Source organism: Entelurus aequoreus, linkage group LG04 (assembly GCF_033978785.1).
Source record: "Entelurus aequoreus isolate RoL-2023_Sb linkage group LG04, RoL_Eaeq_v1.1, whole genome shotgun sequence".
In the NCBI taxonomy this organism is placed as follows: Eukaryota; Metazoa; Chordata; class Actinopteri; order Syngnathiformes; family Syngnathidae; genus Entelurus; species Entelurus aequoreus.
In genome coordinates this window covers 80,085,944-80,101,510 of record NC_084734.1, presented here as the reverse complement: position 1 = coordinate 80,101,510, position 15,567 = coordinate 80,085,944, and the positions used below count along the sequence as shown (strand labels likewise).

General features: G+C 38.8%; 1 protein-coding gene across 1 annotated transcript in view; it reads left to right on the top strand.

Annotated features, from left to right (window-relative positions):
- Positions 1-9,498, top strand: part of kctd12b (potassium channel tetramerisation domain containing 12b) — an 86,489-nt gene extending 76,991 nt beyond the window's left edge. Inside the window, exon 2 of the mRNA XM_062045811.1 lies at positions 8,663-9,498. Within this exon, the coding sequence (XP_061901795.1) occupies positions 8,663-9,252 (590 nt within the window). The 3' untranslated portion in view covers positions 9,253-9,498. The remainder of the gene's footprint in view (positions 1-8,662) is intronic.
- The last annotated feature ends 6,069 nt before the right edge of the window (positions 9,499-15,567 follow it).

The window sequence follows — 15,567 nt, the reverse complement described above, 5'->3', positions numbered from 1 at the left end:
AAAAGAAGAATTTTGATAAAGAGCTTGAATTTCATTTAAAAACAATTATAATCTTATTAATCTAATGAGAACCTTTAAATTACCTATAGTTTACTAATTTATTCATAAGAACTTGATGTATTGTTTATTTATTTTAAATATTATTTACTTACTAATTGTCTATTCATTCTTACATTTATTTAATCATGTATTTGTCACTGTGGTCTTTCAAATAGAGTACAAAGAAAATGTGTTAATAAATGCTATGGTACGAAAAGGGGTAGGATTAAATAAACTCTGCTTTGTCCTACTCCTTTTCTGACAGAAAAAAATGGAATCATGTCATTTATTACATTGTAATTGTGTGCATGTTGGAAATAAACTGACACCATAACCATAACCGCCCTGATTTTTGATTAAAAAACAAAGGAAATTATGCTGATCGGCCAAAATGTGCGACAAAATCGCAGCCATTGGACAAAGACAAATTTACGAGAATTTTCGCAATCGGGACATCGCACCTGTAACGCACCATACAGTGTGTAGACCACATCTAATATGCCATGCGTTTGACTTACCAATGGTGCCCTGAATCACCGTGGTTGTGTTTGTGCAGACATGTGTGTATACTTCATCAATGGCCGTGTTCCTCATTTGCATAGACAGAATATATGTCCACTTACACATCTCCGCAGATATGCAATTCATTCTGGGATTTTTATCCATTTTTGGAAGAAGCCTGATTGCTATCTGAAGATATCCCATTCATGCTGCCGTGAATGTATTTCAGTTGAGCCACTTGGGAGCTAAGAAACATAGAGAATATATATATATATATATATTTAAATCAGATTTGCCTGAGGTGTATAATACTTCAGGGTACTGAGGGGAAATAGCTGCTTTTGAGAGGTGTCTTCTTTCCTGTAAACCACTTTGGATCTAAATTGAAGCTACGTGTTATAGTAAGGATGCTAGAAATGAAGGATGTCTGCTTTCTGTTCTTTGGAAATTACGGCTATTTGTCGAGAGGTGGCAATTCATCGAAGATGGAGGGCCGGGGATTGGTCGAATAGGTTGTATTCAGTCACGTGATTTTTGAACGGACGTAAACGAAGTGTTGGGCCACTAAGCCAAACAGAGTGCGACCTACAGTATCTGAGTATGCAAGATCTTACCAATCAAGGCCATAAGACTCTTGAACGCATCATAATAATCCCCTCAGTTCCCCGAAAAAACGAATGAACTCACTGGAATATAAAGACAATATAACATACATCCGTTAAATGTGGATGCATATGCAAAAGTGCAATATATTTATCTGTACACTAAATGTATTTATATCTGCACCTTATTGCTCTTTTATCCTACACTACAACAAGCTAATGCAATGAAATTTCATTCTTATCTGTACTGTAAAGTTCAAATTTGAATGACAATAAAGGAAGTCTAAGTATAGGTCTAAAGGCAGATACGAGAAAACAGTCAAACTATGCAATGGAATCCATCTCTATGTCAAAGTTTTTTGGTGACGAACCCCAAGATGCAGAGATGATGGCAGGCATAGTGCGAGAAAACATGATTTAATTAAATACTTTGGCAAAAAACAAACAAAAGGGAACAAACAAAAGGTGCGCACAAGGCGGAGAACAAACTAGGCTATGAACTAAAATAGCACAAAGGCTAACTGTGGACAAGAAACAAAAACACTTACTGTGACACGAATAAACAAAACTCACGTGGCAAGAAACGAGCAGGATGAACTATGATAGGAACAGAGTGGACAGAAGTAGACAGCGCTACAACAACAAGTATAAATGACAATAATCCAGCCGTGACTGGAGGGCAGGACAGGTTTAAATAGCAGCTGGCTGATTGGCACCAGGTGTGACCAGGTGCCAATCAGCCACAGCTGAGGGGAAAAAGCACTCAGGGAGACAATCAGGAAATAACCAAAATAAGAGTGCTGACAGGAACTAAAAACAGGAAACCAAGACAAACGCAGAGGAAAACTAAAACTTGACCAAACTGTCAGGGACAACCCTGACACCCTATACGTTATCCAAAAAGATTTGTCAAATGATCTCAAGGATTATTATCAGTCGGTCGCGTTCCCAAAAGTGTCGAACTATATGGTGCCCCCAGATGTCATTCTACAGGACAAAACAGGTGAAAACTTGGAAAAGCACGTAGGTCTACGACTTCTTTGTGTGTGGCTGGGTCAAGGAAATTGGTATCAAGACTTTGCCCGTGTCCGGTTGCATTTGATGATTTAACTTTGCGTCTGCAGCCATGTTTGTTACCTTGTTGTTACATGCGCCAGTCATGAGTATGCATGTTTTTTCCCCTTCTGTCAAAATATAACTAGTTGCAGGAGTTCTTTATTTAGCTTCAAGCTGTGGTAAACAAAAAACGTACCTCTTTTAGGTTTTCCTCACATTTGCTCTCTTTTTAGAATCGCCGAGTTGGTGCTTCACGAAACGCTCGTAGCAAAAACGCGTTTTAGTAACTCCAAAACAATAGAAGATACAAATAATATCAAGATAATAATTAAATGGGAAATACTAAACATTAAAAGGATATAAAAAAAAACTTTGACGAAGTGATCACTGCAAACTTGTGCGTTCTTCGACTTTTCTCCCTTGGACTGGAGGGCCACTTTTCTGTCTTTTGTAAAATCTTGCACTCTTTCGCAAATTCTTGATTGCTGTACTTTCCGGACTATAAGGCGCACTTAAAATCCTTTTTTTTCCTCAAAACTCGACGGTGCGCCTAATGTACGGATTAATTCTGGTTTTCCTTACCGACCTCGAAGCTATTTTATTTGGTACATGGTGTAATGATAAGTGTGACCAGTAAATGGCAGTCAAACATAAGAGATACGTGTAGACTGCACTATGATGGCAATATGACTCAAGTAAAACAACACCAACATTTTATATATTTCATTGAAAATATAGAACATTACACACGGCGCTCAAAAATCTAGCAAGATGTTTTAGTACGACTTTGGTAAGTTATGAAGACGCACCGCTTGATGGATTGTACTGTGCTTCAACATACCAGTATTATTATGGTGTGTGTATGAGGTCAGACATACACTACCGTTCAAAAGTTTGGGGTCACATTGAAATGTCCTTATTTTTGAAGGAAAAGCACTGTACTTTTTAATGAAGATAACTTTAAACTAGTCTTAACTTTAAAGAAATACACTCTATACATTGCTAATGTGGTAAATGACTATTCTAGCTGCAAATGTCTGATTTTTGGTGCAATATCTACATAGGTGTATAGAGGCCCATTTCCAGCAACTATCACTCCAGTGTTCTAATGGTACAATGTGTTTGCTCATTGGCTCAGAAGGCTAATTGATGATTAGAAAACCCTTGTGCAATCATGTTCACACATCTGAAAACAGTTTAGCTCGTTACAGAAGCTACAAAACTGACCTTCCTTTGAGCAGATTGAGTTTCTGGAGCATCACATTTGTGGGGTCAATTAAACGCTCAAAATGGCCAGAAAAAGAGAACTTTCATCTGAAACTCGACAGTCTATTCTCGTTCTTAGAAATGAAGGCTATTCCACAAAATTGTTTGGGTGACCCCAAACTTTTGAACGGTAGTGTATTATCTGGCATTTTGTTTCACAATATTATGCAAAAGCAACTTTTCTTACCTTCTGGTACCTGCTGATCTGTATTTGGGATCTGCATAAATTCTGAAAAATTGTGTGGATCCGCCTTTGTAGTCCGTGCCGACACCGTAGTCCATAAGCTTCTTATTTTTCTTTATCTTCTTGTTATAGGACATTCATCCTCCGCTGTTGCCATTTCTAATATAATGTAGTGTAAAGTTCTTACTTATATATGTCAGTAAACTCGCCATGAAAGCGCTAAAACATACCAGTATAGTGAGTATATTCTTTAGTTATTAGAGAGTTACGGTCGGATGGTTTTTCACGGGACACATTTTCGGCCTTGTTGTTGTTTCCGAATGAGGAGATGCTGCTCCGTTATTGATTGAAGTAAAGTCAGAATGTCATTAAAACAGTTAGCTCCATCTTTTGACACTTCTTCCACTCCCGTCCTTGCACGCTACACCGCTACAACAAAGATGACGGGGAGAAGACGCTGCCGAAGGTGAGCCACGTAAATAAGACCGCCCACAAAACGGCGCATCCGGAAGAGACTGTCAGGAAGCGGCTTGAAGATGATCTGTAAAATATAATCTATGCAAAGAACCACCATCACATGTTATGTAGACCACAAGGAAGTGTTTTCCATTTAGAAAAAAATAATGTGCGTCTTATATATGAAAAAAGATAAAAAATAGACCATTCATCGGCAGTGCGTCTTATAATACGGTGCGCCCTATGGTCCGGAAAATACGGTACCTCTCGAGGAACTTTGAAGAAACTTCCACCCTTTTCGCAATTTGAACGGTTCCAACAGCCTGAAACTACGCAAGCACAGGGCCTTTTCTGAGAGAAAGGCAGAATGCCGCCCAGAACGCTATGGCAACAGACGCTCTCTGGCTCACCACTTCGAACCTCGCATAGCTAATGAACCGGGCGTGACGTCACGTTTACAATGTGAAATTCAGTAAAATTATGCAGCAGCAAGAGATGAACTAGTGAAAAATGTCTGCTTCAGCCAGAAGGTTTCCCACCATCCCCGTTACACAGCTTGTAAAATATACAAGTCTCGTCGTCGTATTTCTCCTGGTGGGCTGTTTTCCCTGATAAATTCATCCTACGCTCATAATCAGTCATAATCCACTGGAGTTGTTTTTACTTGTACTAAAATATTGCTTATCTGATTTGCATTGGGGTTTTTTTTTAATGAGAAACAAAACAATCATAATTGGCACCATATGAGTTTGGAAGGCTGATTAAAAACGGGATTTGGCAGGAAAGACATTAAAAAAAAAAAGGGGCTAAAAATTTGCATTATTTTGGAGCAAGTAGACACTGCCAATTTGTGGAGACAAACGACAGAAAGTAATCATTATTGATATCACTTCGTGATTATTGTGCTTGTGAGGCAATGTAAACACGCATCTTACTGCTGCAAAGCACCATAGAGGCTATTCATTAACAGAGGTGGGTAGAGTAGCCAAAAATTGTACTCAAGTAAGAGTACTGTTACTTTAGAGACTTATTACTCAAGTAAAAGTAAGGAGTATTCACCCAAATATTTACTTGAGTAAAAGTAAAAAGTATGTTGTGAAAAAACTACTCAAGTACTGAGTAACTGATGAGTAACCTGTTCGTTTAATGATGACGGCAACAAATAATGCACAAAAACATAAAAATAGCAATGAGCAAATTCAGAGCCAGGAATATATCTTAAGCAACTAAAACAATAATATATATTAAATAATAAGACATTAACATAAAAAAAAATAAAGCAAATTGAGCCACAATAACTTAACAGCACCATAGGCTCAGTAGGCAGATATTACAAAGGAAAATAACAAGTTAGTCTTTATGCAAACCATAAACTGATAGGTGTGGGCTACACGGTGCACCTGGGAACACACTGCACTTTTGATTGGTGTTTCTATGCATGCGTGAGTGTGTGTGCGACTGTGCGTGTAAGTGTGTGTCTCTGTCTGTCTGTCGTTAATAAATGTCCCCACAAGATGTACATTTGACAGTGATTCATAGCAGGGAAGCTAACATCAGCCTACGGTGACGGACAAAATATCTACTAACGTTACTTACCGCGATGTGCTTCCTCAAATTTGACGTTGAGTTCATGTAACCTTAAAACTTGTTAATCATGTGACCGCCTGGCTCTGTTTGATTGGTGAAACGGAGTCAAACGCCACCAGTGACTGCATTTGATTGGTGAAACGCAGGCATGCGACAGATCCTACTTTGAAGGTCTGTCCGACAAACCAAAACAAACAAAGCGTGCATTAACAGATCGATAAAAATCAGTAGCGAGTAGCGAACTGAATGTAGATAAATGGAGCGGAGTAAAAGTAGCGTTTCTTCTCTATAAATATACTCAAGTAAAAGTAAAAGTATGTTGCATTAAAACTAGTCTTAGAAGTACCATTTATCCCAAAAGTTACTCATGTAGATGTAACGGAGTATATTTACTACCCACCTCTGTTCATTAAAGATGGGGAGGAGCCCCCCCCCCCCTCTGGCTCTGAGCTTGACTTAATGTCCAAAATCAGCACTGTGACATCACAGCGTAGCCAGAAAACATCATTATATGTCCCCTTTAAAAAAATAAATCTTGTTTACCATCGAATTAGACTCACTTGATTAATTTTGTTTTAGTCAACACCATTGTGGAAGTTGCCTTCCAGTGGGTCCTCCGGACCACCAAGCATTTCCATGCGAGCCCGTTTCATGGTTCAATACAGTTTTATTTTTCAATAAAAGTCTGTGTGTTGCTTTCCAGCAATTGTCTTTTGTGGCTGTGACAGGCACGCTCTCGCTCTCACGCCAGCTCTCTCCTCCCGGTTGCTGCTTATACAGAGTGACAGGTGATTAGATAACAAGGCCCAGGTGGGCCATCTACACACCTGTCGCTGACTTCGAGGCCGGTCCTGGAACACCCCGCCTCGCTGCAGGCCCGCAGGCCACGCCCCCCTCCACAACCATATTATAGACACAGTTACACATTACATTCACTGATATACAGTATACATTAGGGTTGTACGGTACACCGGTATTAGTATACTAATGAATCATATTCGGTACTATACCGCCTCTAAAAAGTACCAGTCCCCCCACCCCGGTCCTGGTCACATCATGCTGGTTTTACGAGCAGATGAGCATGTTCGGCAGCACACAATCACGGAGTACTTACAAGCAGACACAGATGGAGACAGAAAAGGGAGAACGTACGCATTGTGGCTTAAAAACTGACGATAAAGGTGAAGTTATAACACTGAAACGCCCTCAGGAAGAGGTGCTTTAAGACATGGCTAGCTAGAGGCTAATGCCCATCCGCAGTCGGCAGTGTTGTAGCTACTTCTAAATCACTAATCCTCGCCTCAATGGCGATAAAATAAAGTATTTGTCTTACAAGTATCATCCCTACAGGGCGAGGAATAGCTAAACATGGTTTCACTACACACCATAGCTCACCGGCGTCACAATGTAAACAAACGCCATTGGTGGATCTACACCTGACATCCACTGTAATGATACCAAGTACAAGAGTGTATCTAGTCGATACTACAGTATTTTTCGGACTATAAGTCGCAGTTTTTTCATAGTTTGGCCGGGGGTGCGACTTATACTCAGGAGCGACTTATGTGTGAAATTATTAACACATTACCGTAAAATATCAAATAATATTATTTAGCTCATTCACGTAAGAGACTAGACGTATAAGATTTCATGGGATTTAGCGATTAGGAGTGACAGATTGTTTTGGTAAACGTATAGCATGGTTTCACTACACACCGTAGCTCACCGGCGTCACAATGTAAACAAACGCCATTGGTGGATCTACACCTGACATCCACTGTAATGATACCAAGTACAGGAGCGTATTTAGTCGATACTACTATGATTACATCTATATTTTTTAGCATCACAAAATCTTCTTTCGTTTTAAAAAAAAAAGTATATTATGTTTATAAACTCAGGAAATATGTCCCTGGACACATGAGGACTTTGAATATGACCAATGTATGATACTGTAACGACTTAGTTTCGGATTGATACCCAAATTTGTGGTATCATACAAAACTAATATAAAGTATCCAAACAACAGAATAATAAGTGATTATTACATTTTAACAGAAGTGTAGATAGAACATGTTAAAAGAGAAAAAAAAGCAGATATTAACAGTAAATGAACAAGTAGATTAATAATCCATTTTTTACCACTTGTCCTTAATAATTTTGACAAAATAATAGAATGGAAAATGACACAATATGTTACTGCATATGTCAGCAGACTAATTAGGAGTCTTTGTTTGCTTACTTACTACTAAAAGACAAGTTGTCTTGTATGTTCACTATTTATTCAAAGACAAACTTGCAATAAGAAACATATGTTTAATGTACCGTAAGATTTTTTGTTAAAATAAAGCCAATTAATGCAATTTTTTGTGGTCCCCTTTATTTAGAAAAGTACCGACAAGTATCAAAATACATTTTGGTACCGGTACCAAAATATTGGTATCGGAACAACACTAGTATACATATTAAGTGAAGTGAATTATATTTATATGGCACTTTTCTCTAGTGACTCAAAGCGCTTTACATAGTGAAAACCCAATATCTAAGTTACATTTAAACCAGTGTGGGTGGCACTGGGAGCAGGTGGGTAAAGGGTCTTGCCCAAGGACACAACGGCAGTGACTAGGATGGCGGAAGCGGGGATCGAACCAGGAAGCCTCAAATTGCTGGCACGGCCACTCTACCAACCGAGCTATACCGCGATTATTGAAATCTCCAATTTTAAAAAGTTTAATTGAGGACTTGAGCAGCATTGATAATCACATCTGTGATGTATCATGTTGTATGCTTGCATGTTCGAAATAAACTCAAACTCAACTCAACTCATCTCATAAGGGGATGGTTTTATACGTAGCGTAAGCCACCTATTTGAACAAACTACTATTTGTAGTAGTGTACCACATATGAATAGCTGAACAAAAATGACTGTTTCCTCTATAGGCGTGTATTCTAACATTTGTTCCTCTTTTAGGAGGTTCATCCGTGATTCCCAAGGCCAACACGACCTCTGATTTCCGCATTCTTCCTGAAGTGGCTGCCACTAAACCGGCAGCTCAATGGGCCTCGGTGGATCCAATCAGCAGCATCAGCAGCAGCACCGGGTGTCGAACCCAAAGCCTCCCAGAAAGCAGCAGCATCGCAACGCCAGACATACAACCCCCACTACCCCTTGACACCCCTCCTGCTCCACTCACCCCTCCACTTCCCCCTCATCCCCCGTCGCGTCCCACAGGAAGCCCTGAATTCCCCCCTCCGTCCAAACCTCTGCCGAGCCACGTACTGCCAGCATCCAACCCGTCCAGTCCTCCATCAACTCTGCCTCCCGACGAGAGTCCCCATCGCCCGACCACCCTCCATTTAAAGACCCTACCCAGGCTCACCGCGCGAGAGAACGGCATACCTCCTGCCGTTGTAAACGACGAGGAGGAGGAGGAGAGGAAGCTGCTGGAGGAGGATCTCAAGAAATGCATTGATGACTTCAAAAAGATCCGCATGCCCAGGGTGTTTCCGGATCGCAAGAGGCACTGGCAGAATGACTTACTCAAGAAGTACAATGCATAGAATGCTTGGCAAATATGTTTAAGTCCACTTAAGTCTTGCTTGGTGTTTACACCCACTTGTAGTGACTGCCATCGGCAAGTTGACTTTAACGCTGCAGTCGGAGCATTTGCATGCAGACAGAAATACATTGACTCTTTGAACTTAGAGCTGTGCTAGTGTGTTAGTTAGCTTGGCAAAATACCAATCTTCTTTCCCCATCCTGCACAACAACATCTTTTTTAGTTAGTGATACACTCGTGTGTTCAGCTTTTTGCAATTATTATTAAATATTTTCAAAATTAGACCAATTGATGACGTTGATTGTTGTAATTTTCGTCCGGATTTCTACATTTGATTAGCTGGTAGCATCACGTGGGGCTCCACGCCGGCTAAAAGCAGACAAGTGCTGTGTCTACATTTTGCCCAGAATGTAAGGATACAGCAGACATGCATGAGCGTAACTTTTAACCTGTTTCGCATTCACTCACAAGGCAAATGGAGGATAACTATTTTTTAAGGGATAACTTAACCGTTTCTAGGACTTGTTTCACCAAGTACTGCCTCAGAAAACACTTGGCTCTCTAAAAAGCCCCATAATGACCAACATTACCATACAATAGTAGGTACACCCATAATGACCAAGATTAATATATAATAGTAAGTACACCCGTAATGACCAACATTAACATACAATAGTAAGTACACCCATAATGACCAAGATTAATATACAATAGTAAGTACACCCATAATGACCAACATTAACATACAATAGTAAGTACACCCATAATGACCAACATTAACATACAATAGTAAATACACCCATAATGACCAAGATTAACATACAAAAGTAAGTACACCCATAATGACCAACATTAACATACAATATAAGTACACCCATAATGACCAACATTAACATACAATAGTAAGTACACCCATAATGACCAACATTAACATACAATAGTAAGTACACCCATAATGACCAACATTAACATACAATATAAGTACACCCATAATGACCAAGATTAACATACAATAGTAAGTACACCATAATGACCAAGATTAACATACAATAGTAAGTACACCCATAATGATCAACATTAACATACAATAGACATCTACCTATTTGGAGCTGTGATCGCAGGGCATTTGCTGATTGGGCTGGGCATTGCTCTGGTGTATCGTCAAATTCGGAAGACGATGGCAGCCACTCAAGGGGCCAACAGGCTGTTCAACGCAATGGAAGGAATGGGTCGTGCTGTGGGATCACAGACTGGAGCGATTGCTGATTTGAATCGCAAGGTAGATTCGATCTTGATGATGTTACAGAAAGAATAAATTGGAATTGTCAGAGCCAGCATATAGAGCAGGAATGTCATTGTTTTGACTGCTCGAAGAAAAAAACAACATCTTAATCTACGATTTGACTCCCTCGAATGGCCTTGAGGAACAGGCTGTTTGAAAACACTCCCCCGAGGACTCCTCAAAGATGGACGCTTTTGACCTTTCCCTTTTCTTCAAAAGCACCTGGGTCGGACTCTTGAACTCTTGAACTCTTGGGGCCGGCCTCGGCCCATAAAGACAATCCAACATCTCACCCAAGTTAATTGGGCATACATGCACGCACACATCCCTCCCCAAATCAACGTCTTCACCACTGCTTTATTCCTCCGGGGTTGTGGGGGCTGAGCAGCGCTTAACAGCAGCTGCTGGCCTCCAAGGTCCTGTTGGATGACTTGTTGCGAGTTTGTTGTGATTAAATGTACCTTGTTTATGTGTGCCATGCTATGTGAGGTTTTTTTCCTCGGACTCAGTCTGGACCATTCCTGAGGGTCCAGCCTCAGACTGATATTTTTTTTTACTTCCACCCTCCCCCCAATGTCACCTTTTTCCCACCTTTTTGAGGAGCGCCTAAGTGAGGCTGATCCGTTGGCGGTCCCGTCTTGTCTCCCTGTAACGTATGTCTGCTCTTAGCGGGATTGTGCCGAAAATGTAATTTCAGTTCTTATGTGTCTTGTACATGTAAGAATGGACAATAAAGCTGATTGATTGATTGATTGATTGAATAGTAAGTACACCCATAATGACCAACATTAACATACAATAGTAAGTACACCCACAATGACCAACATTAACATACAATAGTAAGTACACCCATAATGACCAACATTAACATACAATAGTAAGTACACCCATAATGACCAACATTAACATACAATAGTAAGTACACCTATAATGACCAACATTAACATACAATAGTAAGTACACCCGTAATGACCAACATTAACATACAATAGTAAGTACACCCATAATGACCAACATTAACATACAATAGTAAGTACACCCTTAATAACCAACATTAACATACAATAGTAAGTACACCCATATTGACCAAGATTAATATACAATAGTAAGTACACCCATAATGACCAACATTAACATACAATAGTAAGTACACCCATAATGACCAACATTAACATGCAATAGTAAGTACACCCATAATGACCAACATTAACATACAATAGTAAGTACACCCATAATGACCAACATTAACATACAATAGTAAGTACACCCATAATGACCAACATTAACATACAATATAAGTACACCCATAATGACCAAGATTAACATACAATAGTAAGTACACCCATAATGACCAAGATTAACATACAATAGTAAGTACACCCATAATGATCAACATTAACATACAATAGTAAGTACACCCATAATGACCAACATTAACATACAATAGTAAGTACACCCACAATGACCAACATTAACATACAATAATAAGTACACGCATAATGACCAACATTAACATACAATAGTAAGTACACCCATAATGACCAACATTAACATACAATATAAGTACACCCATAATGACCAAGATTAACATACAATAGTAAGTACACCCATAATGACCAAGATTAACATACAATAGTAAGTACACCCATAATGATCAACATTAACATACAATAGTAAGTACACCCATAATGACCAACATTAACATACAATAGTAAGTACACCCAAATGACCAAGATTAACATACAATAGTAAGTACACCCACAATGACCAACATTACCATACAATAGTAAGTACACCCACAATGACCAACATTAACATACAATAGTAAGTACACCCATAATGACCAACATTAACATACAATAGTAAGTACACCCATAATGACCAACATTAACATACAATAGTAAGTACACCCATAATGACCAACATTAACATACAATAGTAAGTACACCCATAATGACCAACATTAACATACAATAGTAAGTACACCCATAATGATCAATATTAACATACAATAGTAAGTACACCCATAATGACCAACATTAACATACAATAGTAAGTACACCCATAATGACCAAGATTAACATACAATAGTAAGTACACCCACAATGACCAACATTACCATACAATAGTAAGTACACCCACAATGACCAACATTAACATACAATAGTAAGTACACCCATAATGACCAACATTAACATACAATAGTAAGTACACCCATAATGACCAACATTAACATACAGTATAAGTACACCCACAATGACCAACATTAACATACAATAGTAAGTACACCCATAATGACCAAGATTAACATACAAAAGTAAGTACACCCATAATGACCAACATTAACATACAATATAAGTACACCCATAATGACCAAGATTAATATACAATAGTAAGTACACCCATAATGACCAACATTAACATACAATAGTAAGTACACCCATAATGACCAACATTAACATACAATATAAGTATACCCATAATGACCAACATTAATATACAATAGTAAGTACACCCATAATGACCAACATTAACATACAATAGTAAGTACACCCATAATGACCAACATTAACATACAATAGTAAGTAAACCCATAATGACCAACATTAACATACAATAGTATGTACACCCATAATGACCAACATTAACATACAATAGTAAGTACACCCATAATGACCAACATTAACATACAATAGTAAGTAAACCCATAATGACCAACATTAACATACAATAGTAAGTACACCCATAATGACCAACATTAACATACAATAATAAGTACACCCATAATGACCAACATTAACATACAATAGTAAGTACACCCATAATGACCAACATTAACATACAATAGTAAGTACACCCATAATGACCAACATTAACATACAATAGTAAGTACACCCATAATGACCAACATTAATATATAATAGTAAGTACACCCATAATGACCAAGATTAATATATAATAGTAAGTACACCCATAATGACCAACATTAACATACAATAGTAAGTACACCCATAATGACCAAGATTAATATACAATAGTAAGTACACCCATAATGACCAACATTAACATACAATAGTAAGTACACCCATAATGACCAACTTTAACATACAATAGTAAGTACACCCATAATGACCAAGATTAACATACAAAAGTAAGTACACCCATAATGACCAACATTAACATACAATATAAGTACACCCATAATGACCAACATTAACATACAATAGTAAATACACCCATAATGACCAACATTAACATACAATAGTAAGTACACCCATAATGACCAACATTAACATACAATAGTAAGTACACCCATAATGACCAACATTAACATACAATAGTAAGTACACCCATAATGACCAACATTAACATACAATAGTAAGTACACCCGTAATGACCAACATTAACATACAATAGTAAGTACACCCGTAATGACCAACATTAACATACAATAGTAAGTACACCCGTAATGACCAACATTAACATACAATAGTAAGTACACCCATAATGACCAACATTAACATACAATAGTAAGTACACCCATAATGACCAACATTAACATACAATAGTAAGTACACCCATAATGACCAACATTAACATACAATAGTAAGTACACCCATAATGACCAACATTAACATACAATAGTAAGTACACCCACAATGACCAACATTACCATACAATAGTATGTACACCCACAATGACCAACATTAACATACAATAGTAAGTACACCCATAATGACCAACATTAACATACAATAGTAAGTACACCCATAATGACCAACATTAACATACAGTATAAGTACACCCACAATGACCAACATTCAATCAATCAATCAATGTTTATTTATATAGCCCTAAATCACAAGTGTCTCAAAGGGCTGTACAAGCCACAACGACATCCTCGGTACAGAGCCCACATACGGGCAAGGAAAAACTCACCCCAGTGGGACGTCGGTGAATGACTATGAGAAACCTTGGAGAGGACCGCATATGTGGGTAACCCCCCCCCCCCCCCCCCCCCCCTCTAGGGGAGACCGAAAGCAACGGATGTCGAGTGGGTCTGACATAACATTGTGAAAGTCCAGTCCACAGTGGATCCAACACATCAGCGGGAGTCCAGTCCACAGCGGGGCCAACAGGAAACCATCCCGAGCGGAGACGGGTCAGCAGCGCAGAGATGTCCCCAACCGATGCACAGGCTAGTGGTCCACCCGGGGTCCCGGCTCTGGACAGCCAGCACTTCATCCATGGCCACCGGACCTATGCAACTCCCCCTCGCAAGGGACAGGGGAGAAGAGGAGAGAAGAAAAGAAACGGCAGATCAACTGGTCTAAAAAAGGGGGGGTCTATTTAAAGGCTAGATTATACAAATGAGTTTTAAGATGGGACTTAAATGCTTCTACTGAGGTAGCATCTCTAACTGTTACCGGGAGGGCATTCCAGAGTACTGGAGCCCGAATAGAAAACGCTCTATAGCCCGCAGACTTTTTTTTGGCTCTGGGAATCACTAATAAGCCGGAGTTCTTTGAACGCAGATTTCTTGTCGGGACATATGGTACAATACAATCGGCGAGATAGGCTGGAGCTAAACCGTGTAATATTTTATACGTAACATTAACATACAATAGTAAGTACACCCATAATGACCAACATTAACATACAATAGTAAGTACACCCACAATGGCCAACATTAACATACAATAGTAAGTACACCCATAATGACCAACATTAAAATACAATAGCATAGTAGGCCTAAGTCAGGGGTCGGCAACCCAAAACATTGAAAGGGCCATATTGGACCAAAAATACAAAAAACTAATATTTGTGGAGCCACAAAAAATGAAAAGCCGTATAAAAGTCTTATAATGAAGACAACACGTAAGTGTCTATATCAGCTGTATTAGCCTACTCTAAAAAATTACTTTAAAAGTCTTATATACTGTATTTTTCGGACTATAAGTCGCAGTTTTTTTCATAGACTTATACTCAGGAGCGACTTGTGTGTGAAATTATTAACACTTTACCGTAAAATAT